Genomic DNA, 18,500 nt, shown 5'->3' with positions numbered 1-18,500 from the left:
TGGCTTCACTACAGCGTATATTATACCTGACAGTTATTCATATTTTCTGAATTGCACCAGCAGCATCAACAAGACATTTCGGCTTTCCATATTAAACAGCTAGATTCGATACATGCATCCTTCCGTTCTTTCGACTGACGATTACACTGTATTATGACATCTCAAGATGAATTTCACAAAAGTTCGTCATCTCTTTAATGATACTTGTAAGACGGTCCTTTTGCCATGTTTGTCGCTGGCTGAAAAGAATCCGAAACGTCCTTGATGTTATCTCTGCTCTCACATGTGCTCATACGTGAGTGAGATACAGTTATTTCACAATAAAAAAAGAAAGAAAAGACTCCTGTCCTAGAAACTTAACAAGTGTTTACCTAATTGGTGGCACGATGTAAGGCAGCCGAAGCAACATTGGACGATGATCAGCGAGTGCGGATATTTCTCTTAATCCCTAATCTATGTGAACAAACTGTCTCGATCTTTGACGCTTTACGCAAACCTTGGCTGCCGTCACGTGTATCCAGGGTCAACGAACAATTATAAAAATCCTGCGACCCGAGGTAATTTATGACATTTCCTTCGTCAGTTGATCCACCATGAAGACGTCTCTGGTTTGCTGTTTCGTGGCGCTGTTGGCCGTCCAGGTACGTCATCACTCCCGTTTAACTTTCGTTATCCTGCAATTTTTTCTCCCTGTATATTGGATTATAAGGAAAACTTAATAAATATTATAGGTCTTATCATACTATACACAAATTACAACGTAATCACATGAATAAACTTGTAGCTATAATAATCAAAGAAAAACAAAAAGAAACCACAGACATTTTCCGCGGTATACATTTCGTTTCGAGATAAATGCATGGAAAAGCGTGACTAAACATATCGCCTCTGCGTAGACCATAAAAGAAAGGTTCAGTCATTCTGCATAGACATAGGCCTAAATATTGTGATTCTCATCATTTTTTATTTTTATTCTCTAATGGTAAATAAATCTGCTGGAATACACAAAGATAGTGGAGAAACAAATGCAGCGAACATCTAAGAGGGTTCTTTGACTAGAACTGAAGAGCTTTTCCCCTGGTACAAAAACAAACAAACAAACCAAAATTCGCGTCTGTTAATGCACGACATGATTTTCTCTGTATGTCTTATAATTACCATAGAGAAAAGCAAGACACAACGTCAATTTCTAGTCATATTCGTTCTTTCACTTATGCTGCAAATTCATAACAATACATACAGGCGACTCCTGTTACAACGAAATCCTCGGGACCGGCAGTTTTCTTTCGTTATATCGAAATTTAGTTAAAGCCGAACAAATACCATGTACACTTGTATAAAGATGAAGGGCTGATAATTTTGGGACTTGAATTTTACTTCGTTGTATCAAAAATTTCGGTGTAACCGTGTTCGTTATACCGGGAATGCACTGTATTACAACAGATGATCGGATTGTAATTACGATACAATTGCTCTATATAAAAATGCAGAAGTGAATACTCGTTCAATCTAGGGGTATCATAATTATTGCCAATATTCGGTCAATCGGGCCACCTCTTTACTGGAAAATTACATTCGAAAACACTTCGATTATGCAGATATGTGTTCAATGGTAAATATCCTAAATATCCAGAATTATTATTTTTGTCTGGATCGCATTTCATATTAGAATAGTGTGTATATATAAAATTTTACTGCCAAGGGAATTAGCTTTCTACTATTTGACAAATATAGAATATCTTGGGGTTTTTTGTTGTTGTTGCATACCTGTTATAAATGTTCCAAAAAAGCGGGATTTGCTGCATTTATTAGGCAAACTTATAGTTGACATTCCGAAAAGCCTAATGTTGTGAATGGACATGTTGAACTTGGAACAGCCATGGCTGAAACTTGTGCCGTGCTGAAATAAAATGAATGAATGAATGAATGAATGGATGAATATGATTTTTCTTGTGCAAGGTATCACTTATCTTTACAATTGGTGAAATTCCCATAATATGGAATTTATAACGAATTCCATAAGGGGGTTGTTTTATCCCCATCAAATTACTGAAGGTTTCGATATGTACGGGATAGCATTAGTAGCGATCAGTACAATTAACTTTTCCTGGTTTCGCAGGGATGTAATTTTTATTCATTTGTCTTGATGTGACGGAATTGCGAGCATGGATATTTTTCATTTACTGTCAGCAGGAAAAAGGGTCAACCAATCTATCTCAAGCTGCCTATTAATCCTTTTATGATAACTAACTGACAAAAAAAAAAAATGCGTTATTCTTCTATTCTCTTTCATTCTACTCTATTCTATTCCATTTTATTCTATACGAATCGATTCCATTCTATACAATCGTTTCCTGTCACGCTCTATTTTATGCTGATTTATTCTGATATTCTATTCTCCATTCCATCTACGCTATTCTATTCAATTCTCTTTCTATTTTATTCTATTCCACTTTTTTTTTTAAAACACAAAGTACAAATCTTTTTGTTTCCCTTTTTCTCAAAAAGGCAAATGGCTGGTCATGGCCTTTTACGTCGATGTTCGACATGACACCGGAACCGACTCCGACCAGTGAGCCGTTCCCACTCCCCGACCCCATCCCACTGGAGGCCGACCTGCAATACGGCTTCTGGGAAGACATCTACGACCGCGCCATTGAGGAGTACGGTAACGAGTATGTCCCGAATTACGAGAGGAATTCCTGGCGTCCCACGGAGATGCTACTGAACGCAGGTGATGCCATGGTTTCTTGGATGCCGCAGTGGGTGCGCAGCTTGTGGTTCTACGGCCCGTCAACTCGAGAGGTGTATATTCCCGAGGAGCTATCACCAGAAGGTTAGTTCGACTAAAGAGTCCTCACCTCCTTAAGATGCACTCACCTAGATAGCCTATACACTACCTCACTTATTACGGTACGTGGAGATGAGTTATATCGCACAACGAGCTAAGCGTCATTTTAAAACATGTTAAAGTAAGTCCGTCTTTACACAGAGGAAAAAATGATAACCTTTCCAATGATACCTCACTTGTAACATAAGGAATATTCTTTGAAGTTAAGATAAAAATTTACAATATTTTCTAATCATTTTCTTAAATTGTTTTAATAGCAACTTAAATCACAAATATCTCAATTTAACGAGAATTGCGTTTACACGTTTTGCGATCAAACATTTCGATCGGGTCGATGGTGACTTGTGTTTATACGAGTGAATACGTGTGTGTGTGTTCAGTGTTAGTTTGTGTACATAATGGAGTCTGAAGGGCCAAGTTTGACCGTGTGTGTGGTTTGATATTTGTGGCATGATTAATTGATTTTGATTGATTGATTGATTGATTGATTGATTTCAACATGGTAAAAAGTCTGCTATCAGCTTTGGAGCTGCTTTTCAGCAAGGCCGTGCATAAGAATTTACAAAACTGAATCAAAAACTGGGGAACAGGTACAATAATAATAATAATAAAAAAAGGTCAATTAATTTTCCTTAAAAAAATTAAGGTCATCCCATGAGACCGAAACCCACGAGCCATGCAGCCCACGAGTTCGACATTTAAAAAGGGTCCATGAGTCATACAGCCCACTAGTCACACTGCCCATGAGTTCGACACTTACACTGCAAATAATGAGTTCGACACTTGGTAAAAATAGCCGACGACTTTGACATTTATGATACAAAAGGGTCTCGTAGGCCTCGCTTGCTTAGTGTCGAACTCATGGGCTGTATGACTCGTGGGCTGTATGACTCTTGGGTTGTGGGCTGTATGACTCATGGGTTGTATGACTCGTGGTCTGTGATGATTCGTGGGTGTGGAACTCATGGCGTACGTGCACCCCGGCATGCACCCAATTAATATTAGACCGATGAGACACTGAAATCCCAATCGTTTCATTCAAACATCACAACGCGCTCTATCACACCGTGGCGTCTGTTCATCAGCGTAAACAAAACACTCCTTCAAAACATGTATGATAACCTTTCACGGCTGGTTAAAAAAAGAAAGAGACAATTTTTGGTGTGTAAACTTTTCTTTTCGTGACTCACCCTGTAATGATTAAAGATTAAAGGTCCAGTTTACCTATGGGAGCAGTCATTTGCAAAATGTTCAAGATATCGCATTTCATGCATATGTGTAAGTCTGTTGTAACAAAAAAAAACCCTTCCATGTGAAAGTTTTGCAATAAAGCCCAAGTTATAAGGAGATGTCAGTATTTTTTCTCAATAAACCGTAGCAGTATTAGTTTGGAAACATTTTCATTATAACTATTGTTCACATTTTGTGTATGTAACAATACTTAGAATCGATTTTACTGATTCTAATTTTCACAGTGGTTGTTTCTATCCCTAACTCACACTTTAGAACTATTCTAAAGCACTAATGCTAGGCTTTTGTTTCATCTGCAAATGGTGAATTATGCCTTTAACATTATAAATAATAGTTGTAATTATAATGATACTGATATTGATAATAATAATTATAATAATAGTAATCATAGTAATAATAATAACAATTATAACAATTATTATGCTAGTGCCAGAGAAATAATGAACACAATCATTAAAATATAGTTGGTTATGATCATGGCGAAAACAATGATTATAGTCATTACACTCACATGACTGAGCTTAGTCATATTTTGCAAAATGGCTAATGGACCGCATTCTAGTAGTTATTGGGCCCGATGGCTGTACCTGGGTAAAAATAAATAGATAAAGAAGCAAGAAAGAAACCGCAGGAAGCCCGATGGAGAAAACGTCTTGCGTAGGAGCATGAACAGAGGAGTGCTGTGATAGTCTCAAGTTTTCAATACTGAGGAATCATGAAATTCTAGGAATATTTCTTAAATACTGATGATCTTGTTTCTTCAGGTGTTTTGAAATTCGCTCTCGTATGGGATCTCTTTGTTATCTGATCGTTTTTGTTACATAATCATTTCGTTTGACCAATCCGCGTTGTCCTTTGTTGACCGCGCTATGTATTCTCCCTGCTACATAACACACACGGTCCACAACGTGCCAGCACCAACGCAATTGCGGGAATTACATAACATCAAAACTAGTTATGCAAACACGTAGACTTGTCTTAGTCGCTTTTATAAAATAATACATAATGGTGTATATAATGAAACCAATTTACCAAAAAGAATAATAAATTTAATATAAAAATAAATAAAATAATATACTTACGATTAAATATTTGTGAAATATAATTTTTTTAAAGAAATACAATATAATTATTATTAAAGTATCTATTTCAAGCCTATCTCACCAAAACAATTTACATGTGACAAGGCTTGGGCTAGGTAGACATAGCGAATCGGCACATGCACGGCGTAAATTAGTGTTTATCGAACTTCCAGTTGAAGAGAGTCATACTCCTATGTACGTGACCGAACTCCGAAGTATCAATCTTTCGGTAAATATTGGAGGAATATTGAGTCATTGTTTTGTTTGAAATATTTTTGTAGCGCCAGTTGACTGATAAAGGATGGTATGTCGAGTTAAAATGCCGTTGGCGTTACCGGTTACCAGGCAGGAGCTGCGGCAGCGGTAGCCTCATGTCCCGCCGAACCATCGGGGGCTGATCGTGGGCTGCGACTCGCATCTACGCTGTGTGTATAGTGTGTGTACGTACGTGTGTGTACGTACGTGTGTGGTGTGTGTGTACGGTTGTGAGTAATTTTACTCCATAGCCCCCGATTTCCTCACTCAGCATCCTGGGGATGGGACAGTCCAACAGTGGGCTTGTTACATTATTTTCTGATTCAGTTGTAGGCAAACTGTTACTTGATGCTACTCCATTTTTTTCTTCTCATTGTAAATTCTTGCAGCGTGTGGATGAAGAATTTTTACTGATTTTAGGCGTAGGGCCTACGTTTAGATGCACGTATTCACAGACCGATGCTATTCGTGGTTTTTTAATGCAGTGAAGGAAGAAGGAATCGGGGGCCTGGCCCCCATAAACACAAAAAATCCCCATGCTACCTAAACACATAGCATTACTGTGTATAGAACTTTACATATGCTACCGAGCTTGGGCTTTGGATGTGACTTGCAACTTTGCAAGTTGCCATAGATTTCAAGATTCAAGTTGCAAAAAAGTTGGGATTTCAAGTTGTTGTCACAATTTTCACTAAATAAACAACTTAAACAATTGCGAATTTCTCTGCGTAAAGGTACCCAGATATAATTCAGAGAGAGAGAAAAAAAAAGGAAAAAGACCAACTTCAAAGAAACTGAAGCTTGTGAAAACAGCTTGCCTATAAATATTATGATTTTTTGTAACTTCCTGCTACACACAGACATGATTAACAGCTCGATACACTGGGTGCGCAAGTGCCTTCGTCTCCATGACAACCCAGCCCTGTTGAGTGCCATCGATGGCAGCAAGACGTTCCGCCCCATCTACATCTTGGACCCACACTTTGTGCAGAATGGAAGGGTCGGTGCTAACAGGTGGCGTTTCCTCATGGAGGCCCTGCGAGACTTGGACAACAGTTTGAAGAAGATTGGTTCAAGGTAAGGGATGGAGTTCTTTTCTTCTCCTCCTCCTTCTCCTCCTCCTCCTCTTCTCTGTTGATTGCTGTTTTTAATGTGCAAACACAATTTCAACACAGATGTGACTGAAAGTGACAAGGAGGTTTTGTTTGTTTGCTTTTATTTGTGCAGATAGATTGTTACAATAGCTTATATTGCATATTTCTGCAGATCATGTGAATGTGTACACAATGATGTGAGTGTACTTTTTATTTTCAAGTAGTTGGGAGCATGTCTTGAAGTTCATGTACCACATGAATAGATTGTGAGATGCTTTTGTATGTGAACAAGGAACAAGGAACGTGCAGAGTTCGGAGCATTTGCCAGGGTATGATTACAGGTAACATAGTACCTGGTAAATCAAGACTTGCGAGGCGGTGAATTAAAGGATGAATAATTGTTCTGATGAGGTCAGCCACATCCACTTTTCCTATAAGACTCGGATAAATTTACTTCTTGTTTGTTTGTTTTTTCTTGTAATTGTATTCTAACAGGCTTTTTGTGATTCGTGGAAGCCCAGCTGAAGTCTTCCCAGAAATCTTTGAGAGGTGGGGCGTGACCCGCCTCACCTTTGAAGTCGACACCGAGCCCTACTCCCGCCAACGGGACCAGATGGTGGTTGATTTGGCCAAGAAGCATGGAGTTGAAGTCATCACAAAAGTGGGGCACACGCTGTTTGACACAGAAAGGTGAGAAGCTCACTTCTGGTTGGCATCCATACTATTTGATGTAAAACTTTATGGGTGTTGATTTTTTTTTGGCCAGTGGAGTGTAGGTGTACCTCCAATAATTTGATATATTCACGCTGCATCTCTGAAAAGTGTTTACTGTTGATATCATCTTTTTTATTTCATCTTGCAAACAAGTTGGTCAGGCTCAAAGGAGATCTTGTCAATAACTTGTTCATCAACAGAGTAGTAGCTGTTGACCCGTTTGACCTTCTTCTTCTATGGCTTTCTGATGCTTTTAAAAAGGAGATGTACACATTTACTGATCTGTTGATCAACTCACAGGGTTGTGTGCATAGGGTTATTCGCAGTGTTTTCACTTCTGTAAACCCTTGTGGACAAGCTGATTTTGCTGCTACATGCATTAAACTTCCTACAGATACCTGCCCAAGTACACTTGGGATTAGTTTTCAACAGGTTAAGCTTAAAGGGAAGATAAACCCCAAGAGCAATGTGAGTTGAGTGAAAGCAGCAACATTAGTAGAACACATTAGTGAAAGTTTGAAGAAAATCGGACAATCGATGCAAAAGTTATGAATTTTTAAAGTTTTGATGTTGGAACCGCTGGATGAGGAGACTACTAGAGGTTATGACGTATGAGTGGACAACAATACCAAGAAAATATAAAGAAAATTCTGCAAAAATCCATTTTTCTTGAAAATTACAAATTCCATCAACTTGATATTGACATATGTTAAGGGTAGCAATTATTCCCCCTGCTTTCTGAAAGTGGTTGGTCCATTGCTCTTTCATAATTCTAGAAAAGTGAATTTTTGTTGAATTTCCTTTATATTTTCTTTGTATTGTTGTCCACTCATACGTCATATCCTCTAGTAGTCTCCTCATCCAGCGGTTCCAACACCAAAACTTTAAAAATTCATAACTTTTGCATCGCATGTCCGATTTTCCTCAAACTTTCACTGATGTGTTCTACTAATGTTGCTGCTTTCACTCAATCCACATTGTTCTTTGGGTTTACCTTCCCTTTAAAGCAGGAAGCCATTTTCCAGGCAAAATCATTACTTTTGAAAATATAATAAGGGAAAAGATGCAAAAGGAGCACATGAAGCAAAGGAAAAACAAAGTGCAGACCAGGACATTTGCTAAATTCAGTGTGATATTTTTAATGTGTATTCAGGAAGCCTCCATGCTTAATGATACAGGAAAAAATACTGACTGAGAATGAATATTGAGAGTAAGGTCCATATAGGGCAGGCACCCACCAGATTAATTGTCTACCACTACCAGGGTGTTAAGAATTTGAACTAGACAATAGCGCAGACCTCCGCCAAGCCAGTAACTGAGTTCCATCCATACACACATGCAATTTCCCAATATGTAGAAGCCTTTTGTTTATGTCATCAGCTTCCAGCTACACGACGCCTTGCCCGGCCCGAGCAAAGCACACACTTTAGAGCGTATATCTGAACCTCCGGTACAAGCAGCTTGAACTCCCAAGTTCATTGACCTTATAGGCCGAAAGATAGAAAAATCTTTTAAAACTGTATTTGAAAATTCCTGGATCACTACAAAAATTAATCACTTGTTCCTTGCGTCATTAGCAACTTTTCCTGAGAGTGTCATGCAAATCTGTATATAACTTTTTGAGTTATTTTGTTAACAGACAATTAAACAAATCAACACCAATGATCACTTAACCTCCTGCCTTGTCAGAGGTATTATGTAGGTGATAGGTTGATTATATCATACTTCACCAATAGTCAATGGTTGATTATGGGAACAAAGTTCAAATAGAGGTCATGTCACCACCTGTCTTATCTGCTATGTGTGTTTTTGTAATTAGTCATCATAGGGAGTTGAGCAGCTATGGCACATAGCTGCAAAACAATGCCTACCTGCGATTATCATGACTGTATTTTGGACTCTCCTTGATAAGAGCACTTTAGGGGCAGACGTGCATGGTGATAAAATAGTCTGACTTGTTGGTGTCAAAGATCATGTTTAATGTGCACTTCAACATTATGCAACCTGGGTGTCACCTCACTGCATAAAGTACAGACAGGATTAGCTCAATCAAGGCAAGACTGAGTTGGCATTCTCACCTTGCTAATACCTGTCTTTGAACCCCCCCCCCCAAAAAAAAAAAAAAAAAAAAAAAGAAAAGAAAAGAAAAAGAAAAAGAAAAAAAAGAAAAAGAAAAAAAAAAGAAAAAGAAAAAAAAAAGAAAAAGAAAAAAAAAAGAAAAAGAAAAAGAAAAAAGAAAAATAAAAGAAAAAAAAAGAAAAGAAAAGAAAAGAAAGAAAAGAAAAAAAATAATGAATAAAATAAAAAATCAACAAATGTCTGAGGTGAGATTTTTGATGATAGATGTAGGACTGGCCTTTCCAAGTCTCTCTGATTCTACAGGAAGCTCCCTGAAAACTTACATGAATTATAGGCCTATATCACTTCATGTTCTGACAAGGGGATATGAAAGCCTCTCTGCTTTGGGAAGTAATTCTGCAAGGGAATTAACTTTGTAAGTGAAGATACTGTACTGTTTCACACACAAGTATCTCCCTGGTTATTCTTTGGAACCTCCCTGATGGGGAATGTTGGCAGCCATGATCCACTCCTCCAACATCATATTTCATGGCTGTATTGCCATGAACATTTGTATTATCATTTTGAGCTGAAGCTACGAACATAAAATATAATTGCCAATGTTTTTTTTCACTACAGATGGAGATTTTTTGTGAAACTTGTGCCTCTGTTGCAATCTGGTTACTGGAGACATAATGCCGCATCTGCAAAGCAGCAAATTATGTTCAGACAAATCAGGAAAATCAATAAAATTGAAAGTATATGATGAGCTCCAAGTGAAGATATTGTAAAACCTGCCTTCCTTGTTATCTTTGGAAATTAAATAGCAAGAGTTGCAATTGGAATTCTATTATAGTCTTTCCTTTTCCTGAGCACATAGGGACATGGACACTGCATATAACGCACTATTGTAAGCATTGTAAACATCATCAATTGTTATTATTATTTAAGCGAAGCCTCCAATATTGAAATCACATTACCCAGACATGCACATTCTAGCATGGCATTTAAAAAAAAAAAAATTGTACTCATCCCACATACTCATTTCCGAGTCGACGCCTAGTAATTCCCAAAGTGATCTGATCGCTAAATTTTAGAGGTTAACCCACCCTGGCATGAATTTTGCAACATACCAACATATGTGAAACAACCTTTCAGAATAAGGAGTTAAGAGCATTAGATTTTGTAACTTGACAACCAGATGGCAGTTCGTGTGAATCATATTCACATTTTTTTTCTTATCTCTCATCCCAGGGTCATCAAAGCCAATGGGGGAAAGCCTCCCATGACATACCAGAGGATGCAGGGACTTCTCAGCAAACTTGGTGCCCCAGCAGAGCCAGAAATGATCCCATCTCTTGAGGCTTTCCCAAGTAAGATCTCCTTCCACTATTTCACTTTTTTTTTTTGTGGGTCATTTGAGAAAGTTTAGAAGTCTCACTTGATACTTGTAATAATAACAGGTACTGAGACTACCAGCAGGCTAAAGTACAAAGATGCGTGTAAACTGTATTCCAAGCATTCAAAGTTATTCTATCAGAAGAGGTGAATTTTTATTATCCAAATGAGTTGCAAAAGTGAGACAAGTGAGGAAAAATGTTGTCTTCATATATTTGTTTCCATAATCTCAGTGTAAGCCTGAATCCAGTTTCATAACTAAACATTCAGTTTTGCAGAAGAGTTGAATCTTAGAGCAAAAAAGTCAACATGACAACGAAACTGTGTTACTGTGGTTTTGTGGAGCATCCTGATTGCCCAACTTTTTTTTTTGTCCAGTGAATTATTCTTATATTGGCAACTCATTTTAGAATTTTTGAAGTCACTATTTCTCTCTTATGAATGGGCAGATTTTGGGCAAGTTTCTCTCCGATTTACCGCAATTTCAATGAATTCATCCAGTTCTATGTAAGCGTTCTCAAATGTTGTACAGCAAACCTCAGTGCACTGTGGTGCCAATTTAATGACAAGATAACAATTTCTGCAATAGAATTCTTCAATTATCAAATTCATTCTTCACATTATTTGAATTCTGTGATTCAAGGCATAGAAACTCATCATCTGCTCTCTCTCTCTCTCTCTCTCTCTCTCTCTCTCTCTCTCTCTCTCTCTTCGCTTTCACAGATCTGAGGACACCGATCCGTGACGACCACGACAGCGTGTACGGCATCCCAACCCTGCGTGAGCTGGGAGTGGACGAGAGCCAGCTTGGGCCCAGACTCTACCCCGGAGGAGAGACCGAAGGACTATCCAGGATGGAGATGCACCTTGCCAGGAAGGTAGGATGGGGACTGAGTCAATGTAGCTACAGATGGAAGAGATGAATGCAAAAAGGATATCTGTGCTTTGCCCTTGCAGCAGGCTTTGCTGCCTTTTTATTCAGCTTTTTGGAACAGCAACTAACCAATGTCATTGCCACTATGCCAATATTTTGGCAACAATGTGTGACCTTTTTCATCAAAAACAATTTACCTTTAAAATGATATCTTTACAAACTTTTTTTTAAAATTTTAGATCTTCAAGTCTAGACAAGGTTTGTGAAGAACAATAGCAAAGTCAGTTTTAAATGTATGTCATTAGAAGAGTGTCTCATATTCTACCTTAACTCTCGTGTACTTAGTGTGTATGCATGCAAGGAATATGGCTGTACTTATTGTGTTTCATTCATCGTGATCTGTATCCTCATGTTCTCCCAATTAGACCTGGACCTGCAACTTTGAGAAACCCAAGACCAGTCCCAACTCACTGGAACCAAGCACCACTGTCCTCAGCCCCTACCTCAAGTTTGGCTGCCTCTCTCCCCGCAAGTTCTACTACGCCATCCAGGACGTCTATGCCCAGAAGGTATCTGTCTGTACATGTGCAACTGGTATTCCTCTTGTCCCATCTGTATTGTATATTTTGTTGGTCTACATGAGAAATACTGGGATAGGTCAGAAGAGGATGAGAAACTGACTTTCTGCCCAATTCTTACAGATATATTTAGACGCTCTTCCCATTTTAAAGCACATGATCACGATTCACATTATTGCCGCAAGCAGATTTGTAGATGCATACAGATGTACATGCAGGTCAAATATAAGCGAACCTGTGCATAGCCACCACAGATACCAGTTTCAGCTTAGTCTAGCTTGTTAAGCTTTGATGGCAGTTGTATCAAACAAATGCAGGTGAAACTTGTTTACAGCCCAGGTAAGATATGATTGTTTGAAGGGGTTTTGGTGATTATCTAACACAAATGCATTCTTCTTCTTCTGTTGTATGACACAGCTTACTGTAAAATGTAATGACAATCACAGAGTGTTCCAGCCCTTGTAAAAGTTCAAATTGGGTTCTCTTCTTTTCTTTTGTTGTTAAACATAAAAAAATGAGTACATATGTTTGATATAAATGAGGTAATATGATATATTTAGAACAACCAAGAACATCATTTAGATTGAATATCATTACAGTGTCTTTTGAACAAAGGAACGCATTCCAATATCAGTAGAAGTTTATCGAGTTTTATGTACAGGTAGCCATGAGTTCTAATTGGTAGCAATTTGTGCAAGCTGCTAATGTTAATGCTCTATTTTAATCCTAACATCTTGTGTGCATTCTCACTCCAGACAAACTGCACCAAGCCCCCAGTGTCCCTGCTCGGCCAGCTCCTGTGGCGCGAGTTCTTCTACACCGTCGCCGCGGCAACGCCCAACTTTGACAAGATGGAGGAGAACCCCATCTGCATCCAGGTTCCTTGGGAGAACAACACGGAGATCATCACGGCATGGAAGGAGGTGAGGATGGTTAAAAAAAATTATCTTCAGAGACAAGATGGAATGTTGTAAATGCTCCTTCTTATGATAGCTTGACCTATGCAACTTGTTATGGCTAATGCCATATCCTTCATTCTTGTTCCTTCATGAACGTCTTGCATGTCCTCTTCCGTTCTTCAACTAGAGCTTCTTTCTGGCCATCTTTGTGCTGATATTTGGCACCCCTCTTTCTTTCCTGACACTGCTGTGCTGTAAATGCATTTCTTTCTACTTTTCCTTCTCGACCCTGTTGCATAAAAAAGGAGCAATAAAACATAAATCAGAAAATCGAACAAAAGTGGGGTATCAGCCAATCAGAATTGAGTATTTGGAGACCTGTGTTTGATTATCTGACGTATGTCTGTTCTTACCTGTAATACAACGTGGCTTAAACTCCCCCTCCCACCTACCCCCCCCCCCCCTTAATATCCGTATATTTGCTACCATCCTTTTTTAACATCATGATTGATATGAGTGTACACATACTGTGTGACCTCTTGTAACTACTCCCATTTTCACAACTTTTCTTCACTCACTAATGCTTGATTTGCTACAGCTTATAAGATTATAAAAAGAAATAGGATATTAGGAGTACACAACCCAAGCTCTTAGTTAACAGAATCTTTCTATTGCCTGTGATGTGATGGTATCATGTTCATTTATTACCATGGAATTTACAGTTTTAAATATTTCTATTTTTGAGAAATCACTGGAGTACACAAGTCAAAACCTGAGATACTTGGAGAGGTTTGATGGCCTTCAACTTTGTGGGATTTTGTTTATCAATCTCTAGGGTCGCACTGGATACCCCTTCATTGATGCCATCATGACCCAGCTGAGGACCGAGGGATGGATCCACCACCTTGCCCGTCATGCCACCGCCTGCTTCTTGACCCGTGGTGACCTCTGGCAGAACTGGGTTGAAGGTCAAAAGGTTAGCATCCAACGACAAGAGCCATGATTTCTCGGGATGAATCCGTGTGCATAGCTCTAATGAAAACAAATGATTAACGTGAGGAATATATGGGAGCCTTAAAAAGACTTAATTGTCCTTCAAATGATTGTTCTTTCCTCAGGATCACCATTGTTATTGAAAATGTTTTCACATCAGTCTGGTCAAATTTTAGATAATCCATCTATTTTGGCGCTTTCTTTTGCAAGTTTTTCAATCAGTGGCAATGAGTTTACCTAGTAGCATGTATTAGAGGAGCATTTAATGATGAATTTCTACCTATAGAAAAATCATGTCGTGCAACCTTCAGACTGGTAACCATTTTTTTTGTTGGTGTTGTGCCCACAGATCTTTGAAGAGTGGTTGCTGGATGCTGACTACAGTCTGAATGCTGGTAACTGGATGTGGCTCTCCTCCAGTGCCTTCTTCCACCAGTACTACCGTGTCTACAGCCCCGTCGCCTTCGGCAAGAAGACGGACAAGTCTGGCGAGTACATCAAGTAAGTTATACAGAAAAGCACTTCAGGAGAAAAAAATGCCATTAAGCAAATGGGGGGTGGAGGGTGGGGAAAGAGACAAGGAATATGGGGAGGGGAAGGAGAGTAGCAGTGATCAGAAGTATTTGATTGTAAAGCAACATCAACATTATCTGTGCTTAAGTTATTTTGTATTTACTAAAGAACATGTAAGATTGCAGTATTTTTGCTGAAATGTCTTTGCTATCTAATCCACTTGCTTAGTATTCTGACTAGTTTATACTAAGTTATTTCTAGCCTGCATATGTTTTATGCACCACCCGTGAATAATAATAATAATAACAACGTATGGGAATAGTAAGGTGCCAAATCCATCTTAAAAACAAATGCTCTAGGCACAAATGTTCTATCCTAACTGACTGGGGGTTTTTTTTCGGGTTTTTTTTTTTTGGTTTTTTCTTTCCTCCTGGTCATTACAGTAAAGGAAGTGTAATCTTTTTGTATCTTCTACCTTCACAAAATTCTTTGTTTAGCTTCTCATGCAAAGACGAATGTGTGTTCATTTTATTGATTGAAGAGGATTCTGTGTGTGTTTGTGTGTGTGTTGGGGGGGGGGGGGTATAAGAGGACAGGTAGGTTTCTCTTATTTTTTTTTTTTTTTGGCTGGGCAGCCACGTGTCAGCCTATGTGTTGAATGTAAGTTGTATGTATTTCGGGTCATACACAGATTTTTTTTTTTTTCCATTCATGCATCGTTGATTGTATATTGTGTTTATACATTCAAGATGAATGTTTTTTTTATGTAAAATAATAGGGAAGTCAAATAAAGACTACTGAAAAAAAAAGTGTGTGTCTGTAAATCATTACTCAAATAGAAAACAAACTATACAAACTTTGAATTGCAATTTCAATGTGATATTCTCTACTTCCCCCCTTTTTTTCTCATAGGAAATACCTGCCAGTTTTGAATAGGATGCCAGCAGAGTACATCTACGAGCCGTGGAAGGCACCGCGCAGCGTGCAGGAGGCAGCTGGCTGCATCGTTGGAACAGACTACCCAAGACCCATCGTGGACCACGACACGGCGATGAGGAGGAACATGAACCGCATGAAGGAGGCAAGGCAATGCCAGCCTGGCAAGAATCCAGCAGGTGAGGGCGCTTGCCAACCCATGTGCTTCAGTGCCATATACATTGCATAAAGAGAGCCTGGACAACTGCTAAATTGGACCCCATGTCGTTACGCAGCGTATTATGCATTAGAGGGTTAGGGTTTATGCTCAGACGTAGTAATGAAAGCAAGCCAAATAAGGGGTGGTAAACAATGGGCACTGTGTGTGAGCGCACTTTGGTAACGACATGGCTCAATGAAGATCACAGGTTTCACAACTCATGAGCCGAAAACCGAGTTGGCTAGACTCTCTTTTTATAGGGCACTGTATGTACTATTTGCTCTGCTGAGATGTTAACATGATCTTGTTAGTTGTGGTCACTTGATGTACGATGATATCGAATGTTGCAAGGAAGTTTCCTTGACCCGAACTTTTCTACCATCCTTATCCAGTTGGTGCCTGATGTATACTTGACAGGCGTTCACATTCTTAGAATGTGAACATATATTATATTTAACCATCGTAGACTGCCTTCTTCTATATAGAGTGTAAATGTTAGATGCATAATTTACCATTTGCAGATAAATCAAAAACCCAGCAGTAGTGCTTTAAAATAGTTCTAAAATGTGAGTTAAGGATAGAAACAATCACTGTAAAAATTTGAATCCATATTATCGATGTTAAGTATTGTTAAATACACAAAATGTGAACAATAGTAATGATAAACATTTTTCCAGACCAAACTGTCTACAGTTATGGTTTATTAAGAAAAATACTGATATCTCATTTTATTTTAGGCTTTATTGCAAAAATTGTATATGGTAGGATGTTTCGTGATACAACAGACCTACATCTATGCATCGATTGTGATACATGTTTATCTTGGAAAACTGCTCCTGAAGGTAAACTGGACCTTTGATTTCAGCCAACCCACCATTCTCTGACTAATATTTGAGATTTCCAGATTTTATTGATGAAGAGATTGTCGAACTGCCCAATGCAATCATAGCTTTAGCAGTGCTTTAATGCTACATATGATGCATGCATGGACACATGTTGATATTGAACTCAGTAGGGAGGAAAGAAGAAATTTATGAAGTTGCTGGTGCCAAATTCATTTATTGCTCTGGAATTGACTCCTCAAACCCAGCACAAATTTTCTAAATGTTGCTTGCAACCAACAAGCTACAATTTATACAAATCATTGATTTATTGTTATATGTGTTGATCATCTTAGAGGAGCAGTGTTCTTACTTCTTTGGGATTTATGCTCCATTTAAGAACACAAAAAAGAAAAGAAAAAGAAAGATAGAAGAAAGTGCAATGGGGTGGGGGTAGGATGAGGCAGACATGAAAGAATATATCTATGCCAGAGCACGTGAGAATGAGGGCTGTTTTTGAAAAACTTTCTTTATATTTGTGTCTTCAGGGAAGCGCGGGGGAGAGACATCAACCAAGAACCCCAAGTCAAGGAGGATTGACAGCATGTTCAGCAAGAAATAGGCTGGAAGAAAATGTCGGAGACGTGGCTTTGAGAAAAACCATTTTTTCTCATTTCTTCTGTTTTTGTTTCTATCTTGTATGCTGATATATGTTTCATGAAGTCGTAGCTGGTTTAGTGTGTACATCATTGGAGAGAAAGAAAGGAGAAAATGTAGCTAAGTGAAAATGAATTAAGCGAAAGTGTAGTGGAAGGGTTGCCATGACAACTGGATATGTCTTCCTAGTCTTCCATGTGGCTCTAGTCGTGGTTCTGTTTATGTAGACGGCAAAGTGGCATCATTGAGCCATCGCAGATGTGTACAATATGTCATCAACATGACGCCTTAAGACTTAAAACTCAATTTTTAACAGCCTTTTTTCAGATATATTTTCCATTCCAAAGCTCACTATTGAAAATGTCTGTAGACTTTTTTGTCTTGTTTTGTTATGGTAATTGACCAGATGTCTGTTATAATGGATCTTCATGATTGTAACTGCAGCTTGGTTTGTTTCATTACTGCTTATTAAACCCACCTGCCACTGAACAAATTTGAATCCTCCATAAGTAACATTTGTTTTGTACAGTCCAACCTCTGAAGAAATATGTTCACTTTTCACAGAGATATGACAAGACCTGCACATATTAAAGTTACTTAACTCTCTTTGTATTTGCCATAATAGACCCATTTCTTATGTGTGCCTTCTCAGTATACTACTTAAGTAACTTTGTAGTACATGTACATTGATAGAATGTATTTGATATTATGTAGTGAAAGTACATCATATGGAGGAAGTTGTAGGTGAAAATGTGTAGTTTTGTGTGTAACTTGTTAGGGTAACTTTGTAGCATTACTTTAGTCATTGACATTATCAGTTTTCATAATGTCGTCTGTGCACGTAAAGTAATTTGTGCCAAAATTAGCCCGTATGATAGTGTTTCATTAATAGTTGTACAGATTATGTAGAGTAGATTTTTCCCCTCTAATCTTAAGTGTGAGAAGTTGTCTAGCAAATGCTTGGACTTTAAAGTTATTAAATGTGCAACACAGAACAGTATTCCGAACTAACTTATTTTTTTGATATATTGGAACATGATAACCAAATGAACTTGTGGTCAATAGACTGCTACAAGCTTCCTGCTTGTATTAAACCTATGTGTCTTTACATCCACAACCATGGTCTACTGGTGAATCTTTTCAGTTTATCAAATGTGTCTTTTCTCTTGACCTGTAACTGATGCGTACATATGTTTTCATTTGCATCTAGATGAGGGGATGTACAGTATTTGAAGCTGTATGGATGTGTATATGCATGCTATGCCTCTGTGTGTATGTGTGTGTGTGTGTGTGTGTGTGTGTGTGTGTGTGTGTGTGAGTATGTTTG

The 18,500-nt window shown here is 38.4% G+C and overlaps 1 protein-coding gene across 1 annotated transcript; it reads left to right on the top strand.

Moving 5' to 3' along the window:
- The first annotated feature begins 588 nt into the window (after positions 1–588).
- LOC139741762 (cryptochrome-2-like) lies at positions 589–17,138 on the top strand. The gene is made up of 12 exons (XM_071652346.1): positions 589–641; positions 2,509–2,836; positions 6,300–6,516; positions 7,029–7,223; positions 10,560–10,678; positions 11,427–11,581; positions 12,003–12,146; positions 12,911–13,078; positions 13,890–14,030; positions 14,397–14,548; positions 15,473–15,675; positions 17,065–17,138. Exons 1-12 carry the CDS (start codon positions 594–596, stop codon positions 17,136–17,138), a joined length of 1,944 nt encoding a protein of 647 aa, XP_071508447.1. The 5' UTR covers positions 589–593.
- The last annotated feature ends 1,362 nt before the right edge of the window (positions 17,139–18,500 follow it).

Source organism: Diadema antillarum, unplaced genomic scaffold (genome assembly GCF_040938485.1).
Source record: "Diadema antillarum isolate AM-2024a unplaced genomic scaffold, OU_Dant_1.0 seq00000952_RagTag, whole genome shotgun sequence".
NCBI lineage: Eukaryota > Metazoa > Echinodermata > Echinoidea > Diadematoida > Diadematidae > Diadema > Diadema antillarum.
This window is presented reverse-complemented; position numbering and strand designations above follow the sequence as displayed.